The 20,749-nt window shown below is 41.4% G+C and overlaps 1 protein-coding gene across 1 annotated transcript in view; it reads right to left on the reverse strand.

Moving 5' to 3' along the window:
• Positions 1 to 20,749, reverse strand: part of plxna4 (plexin A4) — a 194,632-nt gene that overhangs the window by 82,223 nt on the left and 91,660 nt on the right. The window contains exon 3 of the mRNA XM_054624328.1: positions 6,890 to 7,018. Coding sequence (XP_054480303.1) covers positions 6,890 to 7,018 — 129 coding nt within the window. The remainder of the gene's footprint in view (positions 1 to 6,889; positions 7,019 to 20,749) is intronic.

Raw genomic sequence — 20,749 nt, forward strand, 5'->3', positions numbered from 1 at the left:
CATTTAAAAAAGTGTCTGTGTGTTGTAAAGTATAATATAATAAAAAAAAAACACTAGATACAGACAACAGTATAAGGAAGTTCTCCCCAACCTTGTCTGCCCCACTTCGTTGACATTTTTCAGAAGTGTTTCAGGCAGCGATGACTGCAACACATCAGCTCTGTTCACTTGCCTTGGAAGACCACAGCAGCCTGCAGCTAAACTGGGACACAACTTAATATGCACACATCTAAACACCTTCCTAACTCACAGCCTCACACAAGAGGGCTGAGGAAGACTGTAAGGGATGTGGTAAAAAGTTACCCGCTGATAGAAATGAAAGGATGCTGGTGTTAAACATCTTTGATGAGATGCAAAGATGCGATACTTCCACAAATGAGCTTGTCGGCTTTCCCCCCAGGGGGGTTTCGAAACAGAAAAAAAAGCATTTGACTTTGAACGATCTCACCCCACTATAGTACACATTTTCAATAATTCACACGTACAGATCTGCATTTGCTACAGTGAATATGAATAATTAACGCCATGAGTGTGGCAGTCGCAGCACTTTCGAGCAACAGTTTATATGCTGAATGTAAGAACCTTGGTTTGTTTAAAAAAAGAAAATGACTTAAGCAAGAAAACCAAGTAGGAACGTACTTGATATGTTATGACCAAACAGTTGGTTGCAGGTAAATTCATGTTTCCAGTGTTGCTGGAGGGTATTGGTATGACTATGGGAATATTGGAGGAGGGATTGAATGACTAAGACACACAAAGAAAACTGAACTGCTCCCAAATGCCCTGGGAAACATGTCAAATCACATAAATGTATTCTATCACAATCACATTCATTCAAGTTCATTTATTATGATTGGGTTCAACAGAAGTGTCCTTTTGACTGCACAGACATTTGACAAAGATGTGTGGGCGGCTGTGGCGTAGTGGAGAGCAAGGTAGTTCTCCAATCAGAGGATGGGATACCCATACCCGGCTTCGGCAGTCGATGTGTCCTTGGGCGAGATACTTAACCCAAAGTTGCCATCGGTGTGGACTGGATGATGAATGTTAGGTAGAGTCTGATGGTAGCTCTGTCATCAGTGTGTGAATGGGTGAATGATATGTAATATACTACTGATTGTAAGTCGCTTTGGATAAAAGCGTCTGCTAAATGACTGTAATGTAATGTGGCATAGTAGATTTCAACATGCACTAAATACAGTTAGTAATGCTATCTCATGGTCGTCTGCATTTTATAACAAAGAACGCCACAAAAAAAAATTCTGGTAAACTTGTCGGATTCATGTAACGAGATGTGTGTCTGGTAAATTTGGAGATTTCTTGTCTACTTTTTACTTAAAGAGTTAAAAGGGACAGTTCATCCCAAAATTAAGAAAAATAACCATACATAGGAACTATGGTTGAAAGAAACTAGTTCCTATATGGTACTGCTCACAACAAGTTCTGGGATAATCTTGAATATACAGGTCATGATTTCTGCAAAGAGAAATTGCTTTTGAGTTTTTCGAATAAATCTTTCGACACTTTGATCACCACAAACAAAGTGTAATTTAGTCCCAAATCATTTGAGAGAAGGCAGACATCTCAACTCACACCAAAACAATCTAGATTGATAAATAGCACAACAGGAAAGAAGAAAGTATACAAAAGAAACCAAGACAAAATATAACTGTAATTATCTTTCAATCTTTAATCAATAAACCAAGGTTTTTTTTATACTGATGTTTGATTTTTAGCATTGAAACTTAATGTGTTCAGGGAGGAACATGGACACAAAAAGGGTAGCATAATTCAATTCATATTCTCCACCTCATGCAATCACCTTTGTGCTAACGTCCCATTCCACTGTTGACTTCAATAACTGTTCATTATTTCATGGAAGGTGGTTTTCCCCTCTCTACAATAAGTTTATGGCTCCTACTAAAACAGAACGCTTTGTAAGTGTGTGATTTGTACTTTTTAATTTACACACTGAGCTAAACCGTGAAATGATCCCCCAACCTCCCCTGACACCACCTCATTCATCCTCCCCAGACGTCCTCATTGTGGTTGACGGATGAACCAGTGTTAACAGGTTAGTAACATAGTGGTGAAGAACAGCGGCGGCTAATATTAACAGTGGGATTGACCTGCCCCTGTCACTCAAACACCAACCTTAACATCCATAATCACAGCCCATTCTATAATCTGACTATCCTCTTTATACCAGAACATCTATTTAACCCACTAATAGGATGACTTGTGTGTATGAGAGAGAGAGAGAGAGAGAGAGAGAGAGAGAGAGAGAGAGAGAGAGAGAGAGAGAGAGAGAGAGGAAGATCCAATTAGAGGCCAGCCAATCACTGGATTAATGAGGAAGTAGGGATGACAGATTACTCCGCTATAAGCAATGGTGAATAAATTGAGGATTGGGGGTGAAGTGGGGTAAAAAACGACAAAGGGTCGTGGTTAGAAATGGGATAAAGATGGAGAGAAAGGAGATGAAGAAGGAGGAACAAGGAGCACAAAAGGCTGAATCCTCATTCACTTTACAAATCCCTTTAGAAATGAATAGGGGTGGTAGGAGGGGAAAATCTATAATCCTGAAAGAAAAACAAATCTAACAAAGAGGACAGTCACAGGATGGAGGAAAGGAAGAAAAAAAAGATTGATTGCAAGGATGGAAGAGAAATGAAATGAAGGATGAGGAAAAATACAACAACTGGGATGCGGAGACCATTTTAGGCAGTACAGGACACTGCATGGGTATGTGAAGCTTTCTTCTCTAATGAGTGTATAATATGACACAGTCAAGCAGGGAGCAGTGCTACTCTCAGCGTGATGCCCCTGCCTGGAGCAGGTTACACTTCTCTATCGAGGTGTTCCAGTTGCCACATTGTAATTTATTTATAGTTCATTAACATCCCACTTACATGAGACTAGACTGATATACATTGTCATACATTATCAGAGCGTCTTTCAGTGCTTATAGACCAAAAATAATCATGTTCATATTCTTTTATTTTGTGATGGGATCGTGATAATTATCAAGTTTACATTAAAAAAAAGGGTTTTCTAACAATATGACAAAATACATTTTTATTACTTACGAAAATTACTGAGCCGAGAGCCATTTTTATATAATTCACTTTGTGATAGAGAGTGAGGATTGCATTGAGGACAGGGTTTGCATTTTACGGAGCATTTTCTCAGCGGCTGGGATCCGAAGTATGAGCAACTCAAGTCAATCACAGTTATTATCATCTCCACTTCTCACACCCCTACTTATGGCGCTATTACTCAAACCACATCCATCTTCGTACTCTGCCTTCCTTTTTGATCTCAACTACACACCTGCAAAGTTCCGTGCTGGCATCTTGCACCGTTGGGACGCTATCGTGATCACAAAATCTGTCCGCAGTCATATAAACACCTGGCAAAGAAAACTTGAAACTGCTTCTGTGGTACTTCCCGCTACAGTAGGAGCCTCCAGGTACACATTTTGCCATGACGACCAACACACACAGACCAAACAATATCAGTGTTGAGGCTGGTTTTTGCATTAAGTATGGAACATTCAAAACAACCTATCAGCACACAAGAATCAGACAATGCAGTACAAGTTTCTGCCATATCCTTTCTTAATCTCCTTTCTCTGTCCCTCTCCTCCTCCTCATCTCTTCTCCAGCATCACAGTCTGACCCTCATGATCCTGTACTGGACGCCCTCACCAGCCAGGATCCAGAGGAGGTCTGTCTCTCGGTCCACAGCAGCAGGAGAGGAGCTGTATCGACTAACTTTGTTCTCAGCCTCCTGTTGTGGGCCCCCCTGCCCTTTCTCTCTTTCTATCATGTGTTTCCTCTTCCTGTATTTCTCCCTTGTTCCATCTATCACACTCTCTCTGAGTGTCTGAGTCCCAGGCCCCTGAAACAGCAGGCCGCCCTCTGCTATCGACCAGCTCAGGCTGCTTTAATAGCGTTTGCCACCACTGGGAATTTGGCATGTGCACGTGTGTTTGTGCAAGCTGTTATTCTGAATCACCGCTCTGATCCAGCAGGGAGTACGGTTAGTCAGAACCCCCATGCATGTGCGGCTGACCACGACATGACCTTTGAACTTGGCTGTCCTTGTGAGGTTAACGAAAAGCCAACAGAAGAAATTCAAAAAGACATTAATCCATCTTATTGTCATCAGGGAAAAGGTCTTTAAAACATATGTCTTATCTGTATGAGGGCTGATTAATGCTTGGCATGCCGGGCACATTTGATATGTGACTGATTTATTTGTTAGTTACAAGTGCAAAAACGTGCATTTATTTTTGCAACAACAGATTGCTTCTGATAATTGTTAAATAAATCGGAAAATGGATGTTAGTATCTTTATTTATTTGTTTTCCAGCACATACGTTGAGATTTAATAAAACTTGTTTTGACCCGAGGCAACAGCGTGACAGGCTATAACTCAGCTTACAGTTTACAGGGAAACCTTCAAGGACCAACTTGCTGGAGAGAAAGCTGTGAGAACAAACCTCCTATGCCAAAATATTGTTCTCTATGAAGCCATTTGCGCTCATCTCCTTGAGTGATTGCAGACACTTGGAAACAGTGCTGTGTTTAACCGTAAATCAGACAGATACCGCTGGCAATAAAGCAGTGTTTGTCAGCTGGCTGAATTTGCATAAAGACATACAGTTAAGGTGTAACTGACAACTGACACAAGAATAGGGAAAAGTATTGCGCTGAAATACAAAAAATATCTGTATCGGTCAAATGAATTACAGAAATGATTGGTTATCAAATATTAGTAATAACTTCAGTATCATACAAATCTAGTGGGAATGTTTTGATCTGTAAACAAAAATCTAAATATAAAAGGTTTGAATTCACTTTTGAGTTGCATTCATGCACTTACAACACTTGTTTTTGTTCTATAAACCCTTCAGCATTAAAGTAGTATGTGTTTGTGTGTATGTTTCATTAACTACTTTCTATATTTGTGTGTATATTAATTCCCAGATGTTACTCCTAAACAGTTAGTGAAGGTCAGCCCTCTAACTAGGCTAATAGGCTTATTACTCCGAAGGCCTAACACACACACACACACACACACACACACACACACACACACACACACACACACACACACACACACACACACACACACACACACACACACACACACAGGACCACTTACAAACTCACTTGGTTGATTTCTTTTTTTCAATATAAGCTAATTGGCATGCAAATTAAAAATGCTAAATTTGTAACACGATGTTGGGCGATAAAAGCGAGACAAAAAGGAATCCAACATAATGGGGGGAAATGGAAATTAAGTATTCATAATAATTCATTGGTTATTCTGTAATATCTTCTGTAAGCCCAATTACACGCACTACAATCCAAAAGAGAAGAAAAAAAATAACATTACTGATTAACAGATTTATACAAAAGAGGGATTGAATGTAATTGGATGCCGTGACAAAATGGTATCCTAAATGTCCTTATTCCACTAACTTGTCCCCCCCCGCCCCTCCTTTTCCTACTCTCTCTGCAGACGGACCGACTGAGACCTCAGGAGAGGGAATGAAAGCTGCATTTGAAAGGGCACCTTCCACTCTCTGATATTTAAAGTGTTATCAGGAAAATCTGGGGCTCTTAAAATGTGCTCGTATTTACGCACGTACACACAAACAGACTGCGCTACACGTCAGGAAATACCGACACTTTCACGGTGCCAGAGAGGTCTATAATCCGCTGGAAGCTGCAGACAATATACGGGGGCAACTGGGCTATCGCTGCCAACGAAACAGCAGTGGCCTTCTGTGATTACGCGTGGCAGGAGATAAAGAGAAGGGAGAGGGGGAATGATATGCATATTATCTGAACTCTGAGCTTTTGCAACATTATTTCTATCGGCCACATTAATAATGATAACCGATAAATGGGGCTTAGCGTAACTGAAAGGAGAGAGCTCCACAATGGATTCCTGAACTGGTGACCTTATTTGGCTTTAACGATTTCATTACTATCTCTTTAACAGTGCTTGATGAAACGATAATGCTTGTGTGTTTACTGTTCAAATACTCCTTCAGCACACAATTTCATTTCATTCATCAGGGGTTTGGACTTTTCTGTGTGCGCCTGCATTTCATCAACTTCATTTTGATATTTTCTACTTTTTTTTGTTCAACTTTTCTAATAACTCTATTTATGTGTGTCTGTTTATTTTTGCTCACATTGAACTGCCTTTTGGTTCAGACAAATGTGCCTTTGCTTGTCTTTTCTTGTCTACTTTATACACGTATTACATATAATGTACGCACATGCACTTAGCTGTGTGTCTTTTTTTCGTGTGCAATATGAAGAGAAAGTGAAAACACGGTGAGTCATGGCTGTGTCCGCATTTATGTGAGCGCAGCATGTGTGTCATGGACTTTCCATGGTGCTATTTTAGCAAAGGTTTTGCCTCTGATAGAGCTGTTCGCAGACTCACTGTGTCTGTGTCCATTACACAGAGTGCTGCTATTTCGCTCCACATTCCATGTCATCAAAGGTACTAAGAGAGATAGTGTGTATGTGGGAATATGTGCACAGACATACACACCAAAATACACACACAAGTGGACTGAGACCACTCTCCTCTCTCCCTATAATTCAGCACATTTATTCACTCCAACTCTACCCTCACAGTGAGTTTCTACAAAAAGACATGGTCATAGCACCCAACATTCCATCTAATCCCCTTCTCTCCTCCAGCCAAGCTGTAATGAAATCCTCCACGCTACACCAAAGGTTATTGTACCCTGTGACATAAGAAAATGATAAATGCCAGTGGTTATGATATTGACTCAGCAGGGGGAACTTTTGATGTGTGTGCTGGTGTGAGTTTGTGTGTGTGTGTGTGTTCTAACCTGGTTCTCAGACATGACATAGAGGTAGTGGTAGTCCGAAGAGAAGGCCATGTCGCGGAGGATGGGTCCGTTCTCCACCGCCTGCACCGTCTCGTACTGCTGAGCCCGGGAGGAGCCGTCTACCCGGATCTGGAAAAACAAAGAAGCACATTAAGAATTAATGTATTCAATTAATACATAATAACTGTGGCACTCACAGCGCTTTGCAGGTATTACAAGAATAACAGCATTTTTTAAAAATACATATACAAAACCATGAATGAATTATATCAAATCTGTGACTGAAATATATTGAATTAGTGCCAACCGCATTGAAGGTTTTAATACTTCAAACTAGATTATTATTTGAACTTTTATTGATTTGGGATTCAAGATGCAAAACAACTACCTCTTTGTCTTAGTAGCAACTGTAATAATTAAAGAGTAAATTATATAACTGAAAATATATGATGTTTTTAAAGAATAGCTGGGATAAAACAAGCAGAAGCAAAGTGAGATAGAGATACATTTTCTTTCACAAGGACTTGGCAATGGAACAAAGGTGACACCTAGGACAAAAACAATGCGCATTAAGGGACCAATGTACCATTAAAAAGGTATTTTTAAAAACAATTATGACAAAATTGTCCATCAACCACATACAGCGTATTCCCATGCGTCATGGCTTACAGTGCTGTTTCTGAGAAGCTCATCTTTCTCTATCACTGTTTCAGACATTCAAAAGTGATTACAGTAATTAGGCATCTGTGCTAGATGTGTGCTTTGTGAGCCCCTAGGTGTGCTCACTCAGCAGAAAGTGCACAGAATTGGCCCCATGCACACCTATTGGTGTGATGGAAGTGTTCTGGGTTGTGCCGGAACATCTGCTTACATCGTCACACACAAACAAACGCAGAGGGTGTGTTGCAAATGATCCTTTCAAAAAAATCTGGTCCTCTGGCTGTAATTTCCCCACTAACACACGGTTTTGACACATACCTACGCAAGCAACTTTCAGCACCCGGTAGAATACACGCTCTCACACACGCAGAGCTTTTGTGGGCTCACGGACAGGTGCGAAGCGAGTCTCGTTAAAGTTGTGATGACTCTTGGTAGTTCTCTGTGCTCTCCAGCACTTAAGGGTTCATGGGTAACAATGGGAGATAACTGGACAAGAAGCAGATGGTCTGGTCGACAGGCGAGTTACTTTCTGATTAATTCATCGTGAATTAAGCTCATTAGAGGTCAAGAAGGCTTAACTGATCTAAGTTTATGAACGGAACCCTTTAGTAAAATGGTGCTGTACCCACTGAAATCAAACCAGGCTTTTGTTAGGGACCATCTCAGTCTTCCTTTGCAAGGTTTACAGTTAAGAACAGGTCAAATCACAATATAGTGAGATTAATAGCTTTTTGGTGCGCCATGCATCATAGAGTCTTTTCATAGAGTCTTTTCATCAAAAACAATTTAAACATTCTTTACACTAAGTGACTGAATGGCAGTCACTGATCCGGTCCTCAACTGTATCCTGCACTGAAACAGAAACCAAACTAAAACCTTCTATATATATCTTCTATAGTTGAATAGAACTTTTCTTTGTCGTTGCTTCAACATTAATCAACTATTGTACAGACAAGACAGAAACCTGAGAGCACAGGGTGCAGTATACGTCCTGCCCTACTCCTGCTGCTTCTACTGATATCCAGTTTCACAACATGGCATTTCTTTAAACAGGCACCATCTTTCACCCTGATTTCACCCTACTCATTCTTCCTCTCTCGCTCTGCCTCCTGCTTGGCTTGTGATCCTGATCTCAAAGGACCTGGAGTCTGTGTATCAAAGCCTCACACACTTTCACTGGGAACCATTGTATGCTCCTGGGTCAGTTGCAAAGAAAGACCAGAAGGCGAATGGGAGAAAAAGAGAAAGAAAAGAGGGCAGGTAGAAAGAATAGAAACTTCCGCGCGAGCCGGATTCAGCAGGTGGGGTTATCTAATCTACCTGATCGGGTGAGTTAATTTGAAGCGCTGTGCGTATGCGTACTGCACACAGCATGTGTGTGCATGTGAACGTATGTGTAGATGTGTGTGTATCAGCTTACCACCCGCTGTAAATGAGGGAAGTGTCAATTGCCGGGCAGAGTTAAAGGGCAGAGAGTCTACGGCAATGGCTGAATATAGAGTTGTATTGTGTTGGGACAGAGCCACAGTCACCAGGGAGCAGAGGGGCTTCAAGGGGAAGCTCCTGTGTATTATCCCTCAATCTGACCACCAACAAAACAAATGGGCCACCAGGGAGTGCACAGCGCGTTCGCAAGCATGCAGCGCAAGGCAAAGTGCGACTGGAGGGGAACACGTCAGGGAGAAGGCCCGATTCAAATCAAAGTCTAATGGACCCATTTGGACAGTAATTGCCATCAGTATTTAATAGCAGTTTTACCTCGTATTCTTTATTTTTCAATCAACACAGCAGTGTCACCCTGGGCTTGCAGCAGACTTCATCTCTCCTGATATCAAACTCTGCACTCTAAATAATATACAATACAAAACAACCACCTGCAGTGTGCATAATGCTGAAAAATAAACTGAAATAAACAGCTGGTGCATGATTTTTACACACACTATCTACAAACTGAAAAACGACTCAGTGTAGACCGTACACAACCTTAATTCCCTTGATAAAAAAAACCAAAGCTAATAATGTTTTTTTTTTTAATAAAACAACTAATCCCCGTTTCATTGTCAGCAACAGTAATTATCAATATATCTTAAATGTAATTTTCCATCAGCTTAAAATCATTAAGGCGGATACAGTGGTGCTAGCCAATATTATCTGATTTCTTTTCAACAGTAATAAAGTGGATTAGCTGCTCTATGCTAAATGGATTACAATGCTAATCTCTGCTATCACATTAGCACTACACAATAGACATCCACTGCCAGACAGACTTCGTTTAGCCTCTGAGTAGTGGGAAGGTGAGAGATGCATTGGTGCCCACACATGCAAATAAGTATTGTGTTCACACAAGCTATTGCGTGTAAAAAAAACATTGGCATTTCACTCTCTCTTTCTCTTTCACACGCTTACACTCTCAAACAAACACACACACACACACACACACACACAAAACACGCAGGCTGTCTGGCTGTAGCCACTCATATGGTAATGTCGGATACTCTGGGGAGGGTGGCAGGAGTTACTGGTGCTTTTGACTCACAGAGCACACTTTCTCAGCCCTGCAGAATGTGTGTAGTAAACATAGCTCTGTGTGTGTCTTGATCCGTATGTGTGTGCATCTGTGGGAGAAATCCACGTATTACCCCTCAGATCATACGGAGAAAAATCCTAGTCCTCCACAAAGCGACCACCCTGACCATAAACGGTATCCCCCTAGTGGCTGTGAGATATAACTACACTAACACCATCACTGAAGACAGAAAGAAAGACAGTGGCTGCTGCAGTAAAAAAAGCAGTTTATGTGATCCCCAACTGTGGTAAAAACACAAACACTGGAGTGTCTTTCAAGCTAATTAGACTACCACTACCATTAAAGAAGAACAGAATGTGAGGGCAGAGTTGATACATTAGAAAAACTGACAACTGATGATAGATTTAAATAACAGTTTCAGTGTTACAGCTTATAGAACACCGTGTGCAGATGGTATTTCTGCTTCTGAATCTGTCAATGAAAAATAATGTGCCCAAAGTGACTATCTGCCTCTCTCCATGTGGCTAACAGCTAGCAGAAGGTGTGATACAGAAAGGGAAGCCATTCCGGTGTGAAAACCACAGGAGAACCCTCTCTCAGTTTCCCAGTGTTGGCATCATGCAGCACAGAGCACATGGACATTACTGCACTTCCTCTGGTTCTGCATGGAATCTGTTTTGAAGCAGGTAAATGTTTTTTACAGGTGGAGCCTTTATGTTATGACAAATATCCTGTTCTAGGGAAATAAAATAACTGCAAGACCTTTGCTTGAATTGCTTACCAAATGAAGCAACACAACGATCGAAGAAAAAAACATTCTAGTATCCAGTATTAAGTCGAAACATGGATTGCTTCTTTAGCCAATGGTTGAATCCAACAGACACTTCCAACATTTCCTATGTCAATAAAGTGGTTTCCCCTCTGGAACTTTTTCTCTGGTGAAAATAGCACTTTAGCTCCATTAGTTACACATCTGAGCGTGTCTATTCATTTTAGATGAGAACTGGTATTCCATTATGCAGAAACTACTACTTTACATCAAGTCTAGTACAGATGGATTTTCTACATTTTAAAAGGAAGTCTGGTCAATCCTCAGGAGACATAAACATACTGCTGTCTATGTGTCAATGCGGATGGTGGTTGTGGCTGAGCAGGAAATACAAAGTCAAAATGGACAACACCACATGGGGAAATAGTAAATTGAAAGTGATCTTCTTAAAACATACAACAACTGAAGGTTGAGACACCGAGTGTGTTTCTGAGTGAGGACTGTGCGAGTGTCCTTGTCTGCTATGGCATGGGTTTTTGGGGCGGTGAAAAGGAGTGCTGGTCACACAGAGTTGCAGTCTGTTACCCATGGCACCCACACTAACACACCATGGCTGGAACACACACCATGACCAACATGCTGCGGGTGGAAGCCAGAATAAGCTGCTGACTATAGTATCACTGTGGTCTGACATGGGCCACGCAAACCACAGTGAGGTGAGTGGGCTGGTGCAGAATGTCATCCAAAGTCACACAGCATGCTGGGAAAGTTAAATTACCACAACATTTGTGTGAGAAATTCCATCAAATCCCTGAAACACGCATGGGCAAACCCGGTGTCGGTGCCAGCAGCTCTGCAGCCAAAAAGAGTCATGAACTGATTTCTGCTGGATGAACCTCAAGGTAATTATTGTTCTGAAATGTATTTATTATACAAAATGCTTTTAAAGAAGATTTGTTTGTGTTTAACAACTAGGGTTTGGCAGTATGATGGTTGTGTTGCAACTTACAATACTAAGGAACTGTGCTAACTAATGATGAACCGCAAAAAAAAAAAAAAAAAGAATCGTGTTGTAGATGTCTATTAGTTCCTGCAAAACTACTTGCTAGTTTAAATTTAACTGCCATATATGTGTTTGAAATAAGTTGCAAAGCAATAAATGAAAACAGATATTTTAACTGCATTAACTTTTATTTACATTTTTAAATAGGTGGGTAGATATTTGGGGTAAACTGCTGATGTTGCTTTTCCCTATTGGCTTCAAACAGGGTCACATTCCTCGATCTCAGCAATGGGATTGGAAGTAAATACAATGTTTAACCACTTGAAATGAGAACTACAAAAACTATGCAAAACATTTAACCTATTTACAATGTTTATTGGAGTCATTTTGTCAATTTCAACAAACAAACTGGGAACATTATCTAGTTATTTAATTTTCAAATGCATCCAAGTCCAAGAGCACAAGCAACACGTGCAAATCGGGGTCTCCTGGGGTCACCTCAGTGGGTCCCTTGGGTCCCTATCTTCTCAAGATATCAATCAGAAACAATTTGGACCAGCAACAGCACAGTCACATGCCAAATGCCACCGTAACCCGACACTGCCACACTTTGCTCAGGTTTCGACCCTCTTTGTCAAACCACAGCAGTGTTAGGTATTCAACCAGGCAAGGCGGGACATGCAATGAGAGCTGAGGAAGAGAGACAGCCAGACAGACAGAGACAACTGAGAAGAACATTCGCTGTGAAAGAGACGTGAAGAAAAGGAACAACGTATCGTCGCTACATAATGGCAATGTGTCTCTCCACGCATTCTATTCATACCGACAGCAATACAATGGCGGCTGTCTGATTGGCCAAATCTGTCCAGCTCACTGAAACATATGGCAGACTGAAAGAAAAAAGAAAAAAAACTAAAAAGGGGGGATGGCGAGAATAACAGAAGGAAAGGGCGGTAGGAGGCGGATTGGATCCATCTCTCAGTGTCAATCAATGCCAGGACAAACCATCCAATTCCACGTTCAATGCCTCAATATATATAGCTTCAGGCGAGATGGACTGGTGCGAGACTAGTGGGGGAGTGTGGATGATTTGACATTAATCTCTGAGTATTAACGAGGATGTGGCACACTAATGTGGGATGCCAAGCTGGCCCTGTAGTACTGCTGGAGCGGAGAATCACATATGATTCACTATTAAGATTTATCATGAACAATGAAAGACGGACACATGTTTTTATTCTACGTCTGAGGGGAAGAATGGCCAGAGAGGAGTGCATTAAAGACATGTGGTTTCTTAAAGGAGTGCTGCAGGTGACACATGCATGACTAACGCCGTGGTACTTGTACATTAACAATGTCTTTTGGCATAGTATTTTATGTTTTATGACAAGCTATAATGGATACATCATGCATTTATCCAAAGTTACAACATGAACTCATGATTTACTGCTTTCCTTTATGGAAGTAAAATATTCATTGAGTTCATTAAAGGCCCTTTAAATATCGCCCTCTTCCTTCCTTCCTTCCTTCCTTCCTTCCTTCCTTCCTTCCTTCCTTCAGGCTTGACTCCTTTCTCTATAGGAGGATGAGTGGGCAAATAAGATAAAAAAAAACACAGTACGGAACTGAACTCATTCTGTGCTTTAATTCACTATTCTCTGTTTCATGTTTGCGATTAGGCATATCTCCTACACAGCAGGATTTTAATTAATGCATTCCCCCACCCTCGATGCCTGCAGTGTGAGGGAAGGTGCTTTGTGGGTGTGAATCAGGGAAAAATGTCATTGTTAGCAGGTAGAATAACTACAGAGTCTTGCATTTGCAGTGTCGAATCTATGCAGAAATCTGACCTCTACTATGGCCCGTCTGTCGGGGTTTTGGTTTTACTGCGGTTAATCCTCTGCAGATGTTTTATTTCGGGGAGTTTGTTTAGGAACAGGAGGTTAAATGAAACCGTTGCTGTGAGATGAACTCGGTGCTATGATTTGAAAGCGGTATAACTAAGGCTAATTAGTGGGTGGCCTGGGCGTGACTGTGTCAAAGCAGCAGCAATCCAAAATAACGACGGAGGAAGAGGAAAGTAAATACAGATATATCACATAAGTTTTGTGAGTGAGGGAAGCATATGGCACTTGTGTTTGTCTTGTGTTGGTGCTACTTTAGGCTCCACAACCTCACATCTGGGAGCTGACACCATAGTCGACAGAGCCGCCGGGGGACCCCTGGCTCAGTGACTGACCGTGGCATTAAAAGGTGTGGTGCCCGTTAGCCTGCAGGTCCACGCGGCCTACTAATCTAACCTTATCCCCTGCCGAGAGAGAGACGGGGAAAAGGCAAGGAGAGAGGCAAAGAGAAGGACAAGATTGTTATTTTGAGGGATGATGGTGTTGGACGTGAAAGGGGACAAGTGTCTGGAGGCTCCCTAACTCATTTCTCCCTCCGCTCTCCTTTCCTCCCTCAATCTCCCCCATGGCTTCAAAGGGTGAGTGACAGGTCTCCCTGCTATCATTCCCCTTCACTGCTGAGCTGCCTTAGAGCACTGTGACCAGGCAGGGGGCTCACAGCTTAGCTTTTGTTACTCATTTTCCCTCCACTGCTGTTGCTTTTGCTCTTTTTCCCTCTCTCTCTCCCTCTCTCTCTCTCTCTCTCTCTCTCTCTATCCCCCCCCTCTCTCACTCGTTCTGTCTCAATCTGTAAGTCATGAGGTTGACTAAAACACCTGCAAGCTCATGGCGGGTTCAATCTTTAGAACATTTGTGACCACTTGACTTCAAACAACTCACTCAGTTTTTCTGATTTACTTTTTTTCCATCTGTTCTTTTCAAAATTCCGCTCACTCTGTCTCGGCATGTTTGTTGCAGACTGTATTCCTCTTCTGCTGGAACAACGTAGGCTTTTTTAAATGTTGCCTCCCATTCATCCGCTCTCTTTTGATTGAGCTACTCTTCACTACGTACTCTACTACTTTCATTCTCTCCACCGTCAGATGTGACTGGAAATAAAAAGCTTTGCGGACTTGATGGGTTTTTATTTCTTTTTTTCATTTCCTCCTGTAAACCTTGTTGGTATATAGTAACTGGTGGTACCCATTTTTTCCAGATAATTTAGGAAAAAAGGGCCTGGCAATTGAAGCTGTTATCTATGTGGAAGTGGACAGGAAGTTATTTTCTATTAAGTCAATTAATCAAAACATGAACAAATATATTCAATGTGCAGAGTGAACAGCAAAAAACCTTCCTCTTTGTCCCTTTCCAATTCCTAATCCATCAATTGCTACATTGTTTTTTTTTCGTTGTATGTTTCTTTTCTCATGATCTTAACATCTTTATCCATCAATTTTTCAGTTGTGCCATTTTTCCTCGCAATATGCATCGCTCCATTACATTTACTGTGCGGAGAAGATGTCAGAGCTTGTCTCTCTCTACACATCCCCTCTGTTCCTCGTCCTTCTTTCATTCTGTCTTCTCCCATCCAATTCCTCTTTGGCTGTCTCATTAGAGCCGCAGCAGGGTGTTAGAGGCGACAGGTAGAGATCTCCTGACAGACCTCATTTAGTACAGACAAATACCAGGCCTGGCTGAGAAAAAACCCTTACGCACATTCCTCTTTCAAACCAATTATTTCCTCTTCTGTTTTTCCTTTTTCTTTCTCTGTTTTTCTGCAGTTATGAGAGCTGCTGTTCTGGCCTCTGCTGCTGCAGCTACTGGCTGGGCCTCGAGGACCCCACAGAGGGAACGGCATAATGTGAGCGCACACCACCACCTGTGTCTCTATTAGTGGTGCAACCCGACGGCAGTGATACAGAGCGGTGTGCACCCCATTATATTTTGTGACCAGAGGCCACTGGGTGAGAGCTAAAAGGCTTTGGGAGCCATTAATGAAGTCAACATACTCCCCGCAGTAGTGAGGGCACCAAATCAGCCGATTGTGTCGAATCAAGACTTGGCCTTTCAGGCGACCCGACGGCGCTCAAAACCCAGAGCTACGGATGCCATTCATTTAAGAGTGTGGCTGGCAAACTTCAGCAGGTTGGATATTATCAATACAGCCTGTTGAGTATAATCACATTGAGATTACTCAGTGTGTGTGTGTGTGTGTGTGTGTGTGTGTGTGTGTGTGTGTGTGTGTGTGTGTGTGTGTGTGTGTGTGTGTGTGTGAGCGCATGTGTGGACTTGACAGAGGAGGAAACGTTGTATGTTGTGTCCACACCTGTGAGAATAGTGGCACCCAGGAAGCTAGGCATTTGGCAGAGTAAGAAAGAGGTGGCTAGCTTTGATGTTAGCGTAGCAGAGGGAAGAGGAGGAGATGATGAAAAGAAATATCTACCTCCACCACTCTTCTTCCTGTATTATTAAATGAATAGAAAAACTTAAGGACCTATTTAGCCTGAAAGTTAGCTATATGCATTATAAAAAATAATATCCCACTTTAAGTTAAATGAAAAATGGGGTACTTTTTTATCAGTAAATATATAAACATCTGCTTTCTTGCATTAGTGACCATGAAATAGAAAGCAGAAGACCAAAAAGTCCCACATGTAGACATACAATGTATCAATAAGAACAAAGTTGCCTATTCTTCCACTTGATAAACTTAATTGTACTTTTACCAGTTGACCACATCCTGCTTCCTTCACTGTCAATCACCAATTGAACCAACCGTTGAGGATAATGAACAGATGACCTGTTTGTTTCTTGAGACTAAGATAACCTAAGGTCATGATTAATTGGACACACAAAAAGAACAATGTTAGGAGAACAGGCATCTAGCTCTCTTCAGGTTCTTCCGATGAATATGAGCTCTTCACATAATGGTCTAGTGAAAGACTTTGATCAACATTCACAGGGTGATCTCACAAACTACCCCACTGTGACCTTTAACGCATCTCTATGTAAGCTTGTGTTTCACAACACAATAACAGGGGGTGCATTCTTTCATCTTAACGGGGGGAAAACTCAATAGGCTTTTCCTGATTGAAACGTACTCCCCTTCTATAAATGTCCATCAGCAGCCTATCCAACCGTGGTGGTGGAGAAGAGCCAGGTCCCCAAAGAGATGTCTAGGTCTGATAATGACCTAACGACAGGCTCAGATCAACTTTAGCCAAGGGATGACTTTGAAAACTCTTTTGTCCCTTTTTCCAGACTCGACTTTGTTTTAGTGGTTATCTATGGCTTTCTTCTTCTGCTTATCAGTCTGTCCTCTACTCTCTGCTCAATACTAATGTTCGACTTGTTTACCAGGGTAAAAACAGAAGTTCATTGACTGCAAGGGTAAGATTGGTTTCCTGGGAGATAACCACAAATATGTAAATACAACAACAGGACACATAATCACACTTCTTTTCATAAAGAAAATGCCAAGACAGAGTCAACAAACCCCGAACCTTTAACTGCTCAGCCACAAATGTGGAAAAAAGAGAGTAGAGAGTATGATACTGGGGGAGAAGGCAGTGTGTGTGTCCAGGTGTGTGAATAATAGATGTGGAGCTGAGAGCCAGACGCTGTCTGAGAGCAGACCTCACCCTGGATCCCGTTACCACACACTGCCATCAGAATAACTCTTGAGACACGAGCACATGCCATGCCCCAAGTTCAAGCATAAATACACATGCGCAGGGCTTTAAACGTTTATACAGTCGCGTGAACAGACAGTCACATATGCAAAGTGACCTTTTTGCAAGCCTGTGCTGTTTGCCAACACACAAAGTATCTCTTTCCCGTGTTTTTGTGCAGCTTTAATCAGAGCGTTGAGTGATTTATTTGATAAACATTTTAACTCTTCCTTAAAAAAGAGGAAGTTGATGAAATATGAATTTATCCAGTAAATACTGACAGTTACGATGACATATTCTACTGGTATGTTCAGCCGCTATGGTAAAGACAGACTAGACTCAGTACACAGATAAACAAACACACATTAAATCGATAGATCACTGACTGAAGCTGAGGATCACACATGCTCATGAATTCATGAATTACCAATAGGCTTACATTTTCGGACATGTGCAGACTTGTGTGTGTGCACCAGCGTGTACATAGGGAGCATTCATTGCCTACCCTTCACTTTTATGTTGTGGTGATTTATGAGGTACCTACTAAAGTTTCTAATTAAATAGGGAAGCACCTCACAACCAATTCCTCAGAGATAAGCAGGTGCAAATATCTGCGCTCCCTCCTTATTGTTGCTGCAGGTGTGTCTGTGTGTATGTGTGCATATATTATGTGTGCATTAGTCTCTGTGTATATTCCCTTGTTTCCAGCCCCAAGGACGCTTCCTTTTTCTTTTCTCATCTCTCCTCTTTGCCTTTATTCCTTTATTAACCAGACTGGCACACTCCCTCTATTATACCTGTTTTCCCACTGAAGTGAAAAATTGCGTTGCTGGCATAGCGGGGGACAGAGAGAGGGAGACAAAGAGGCAGGCTGAGAGCGAGAAAATTAAAAACAAGGAGAGTGAGGAGGACATAGAGAGCGAGGAATAACACTGCAGTAAAACCCTCGAGGTATGTGCTATAATAATGGAAATCATTGGAGGAAAGATGGTGAGAGACTGAAAAATGGCAAGAAGACTAAAGGCCAATGTCCACTGGAAATTGTTAGGAGGCATTCAATGAAGGCTGTGTGTGCAGGAACAAATATAGAACTGCTTGATGTGATGTTTTCAGTGTCCAGCAGCCGCAGGAGTCACAGGGGACTTGCTATTTTTGTCACCTTATTAACCTCGTGCATTTATCCTAGAGAAGAATATTTACGGTGAACTTGCAAACATTGAAGCATGGCGTTATTTTAGAATAAAATATTATGAAAGTATTATAATTACCCACATAAACTCACATAAAAGTAAAGGTTAATAGGCAAAGTTATTCTATAAACCTAATATTTCATCCCCTTGTTGACATGGACCCAAGATAAACAGTTTTTCTTCTCCCGGTCTTATTTTTAACAACCACCAACACCACAAGTTCATTTCTACAGAAAAATCTCCTTGAAATTATGTCTCTTATATAATTATTAATGAGGCTAGGAACATACTTTAACAAGTTTTTTTCGGGGGGTTGTCAGAAGTATAAATCACTATGATGGATTAGTCTGAATGGCATTCATTAACAAGTGGTATGGCTATCGCTTCAAGTTTTGTGATATAAGCTAAATTATGTTTTCCAATCAATTTATTCTTTCAATAATTAAAGAGTCAAGACAATAATTCACAAACTGGATTCAGTAAGACTTTACTCTCTGTATTATATTCAAACCCTTTTAATCTCTTTTACCAAATTAAGACATCACAAGTATAAGTCATTTTTTCACCGACTCCACAGGAGGTTCTTTTTCTAAAATTAGCGCTTCTTTATCAAGGAAGCACATTCGAGATTCACGCCCATGCATTATGCTGTAGCACAAAAGCATTGTTTTGTGCATGGTGATGGAGGCTTCACAGTGGGAGTCAAATAACTTCAGCGCATAAATAAATAAGCGTGTTGTTTCAGGATGGTTGATTATCTAATCACAAGGACGGAGGAACAAATAAAAGGAGCATGCAAGCATGTTCGAATGAAAAGGATCGCTTTTATAACTATGTTTGCTCGTGTGAGCGTGTAGATGTGTTAGTGTGTGTGTGTGTGTGTGTGTGTGTGTGTGTGTGTGTGTGTGTGTGTGTGTGTGTGTGTGTGTGTGTGTGTGTGTGTGTGTGTGTGTGTGTGTGTGTGTGTAATTACATTCACTTAAAACATGGAAACAAACATATTGGCTACTGCAGTGTAAAACTTAATCAACATACACAGTTGGTGGTATGAAAATTAAACTCAGGATCAATATTAATGCTAAGCTGTCACAGAATCATAACTTAAAATATTGTTCTCTATTTCTCTCTGTAGACAATTGATTTTAAGTTTATGTGGAGAATTTGACTTTGTGGATGTTATATTATCTAATACCACATTCTGTCTCTTACTTTCAACTCCCACTGTAAATCTTCTCCTCTGCACTCTGTCTTTCTTTACCATCTCGTCTTCTCTCCTTCCTCCATCTTTCAGTCATGTCAACTGCATTCATTTCTTCACTGTCTACCTATTCTTCCCTTTTACTATGTGACATATCAAAGTATGACGAGCAAACAGGTAAAAGCGAGCGCCCCTGTAGGAGCAGAGCAATCCTGAATGACGGAGAGTAAAAAGAGACAAAGAGGAGAGATTGAAATGAACTGAGACAGATCATCTGGAGAACGTTCAGATAGAGATGGGTGTAAGCTGCACCAAAACTCGCAGACAGATAAAAGTTAATTCTTTCTCAGGGAGAGACAGAAAGAGAGAGAGAGAGAGAGAGAGAGAGAGAGAGAGAGAGAGAGAGAGAGAGAGAGAGAGAGAGAGAGAGAGAGAGAGAGAGAGGAGTCTAAGAGGATATTTGGTGAATGGAGCCTGTCAGCTCGCGTTGTGCAGAAATCCTCTTATACCTCAAAATTTCAATTAGGTGGGGAAGCGTTTTGGTGCTGTGCGCTTCTCTCGTTCTGCGCAGGAAGTACAAGGTGCACGAGGTGGGATTTGTCACAGCAGCGACAGGCCCGCTCCACCTACATTATGATCCAAAGGACACACACACACACACACACACACACACAGCACCCCATCTTCCACCTGCCAGAGCCATTTTCGAGTGACAACAGTGGTACACTTGATGCTACTTCAGTGTTCAGTGAGCAGTGTTGCAATTGAGTTTGTTCCACTGAAGAGGATCTGAAATTTAAACTCCACAGGTTTGTGTTGGGCTGCCGTCATCTGTATGACAGCTACAATTACACTATGTGTCAGCTCTCTCCAAATGACACTGACTTACAGTAATTACAATGCCACATGTAGAAGCCCAATTTAATGGTTTGTTTTCATTTAATTCCCACCTTAGTGTT

This window comes from Anoplopoma fimbria, chromosome 23 (assembly GCF_027596085.1).
Source record: "Anoplopoma fimbria isolate UVic2021 breed Golden Eagle Sablefish chromosome 23, Afim_UVic_2022, whole genome shotgun sequence".
Classification (NCBI taxonomy): domain Eukaryota; kingdom Metazoa; phylum Chordata; class Actinopteri; order Perciformes; family Anoplopomatidae; genus Anoplopoma; species Anoplopoma fimbria.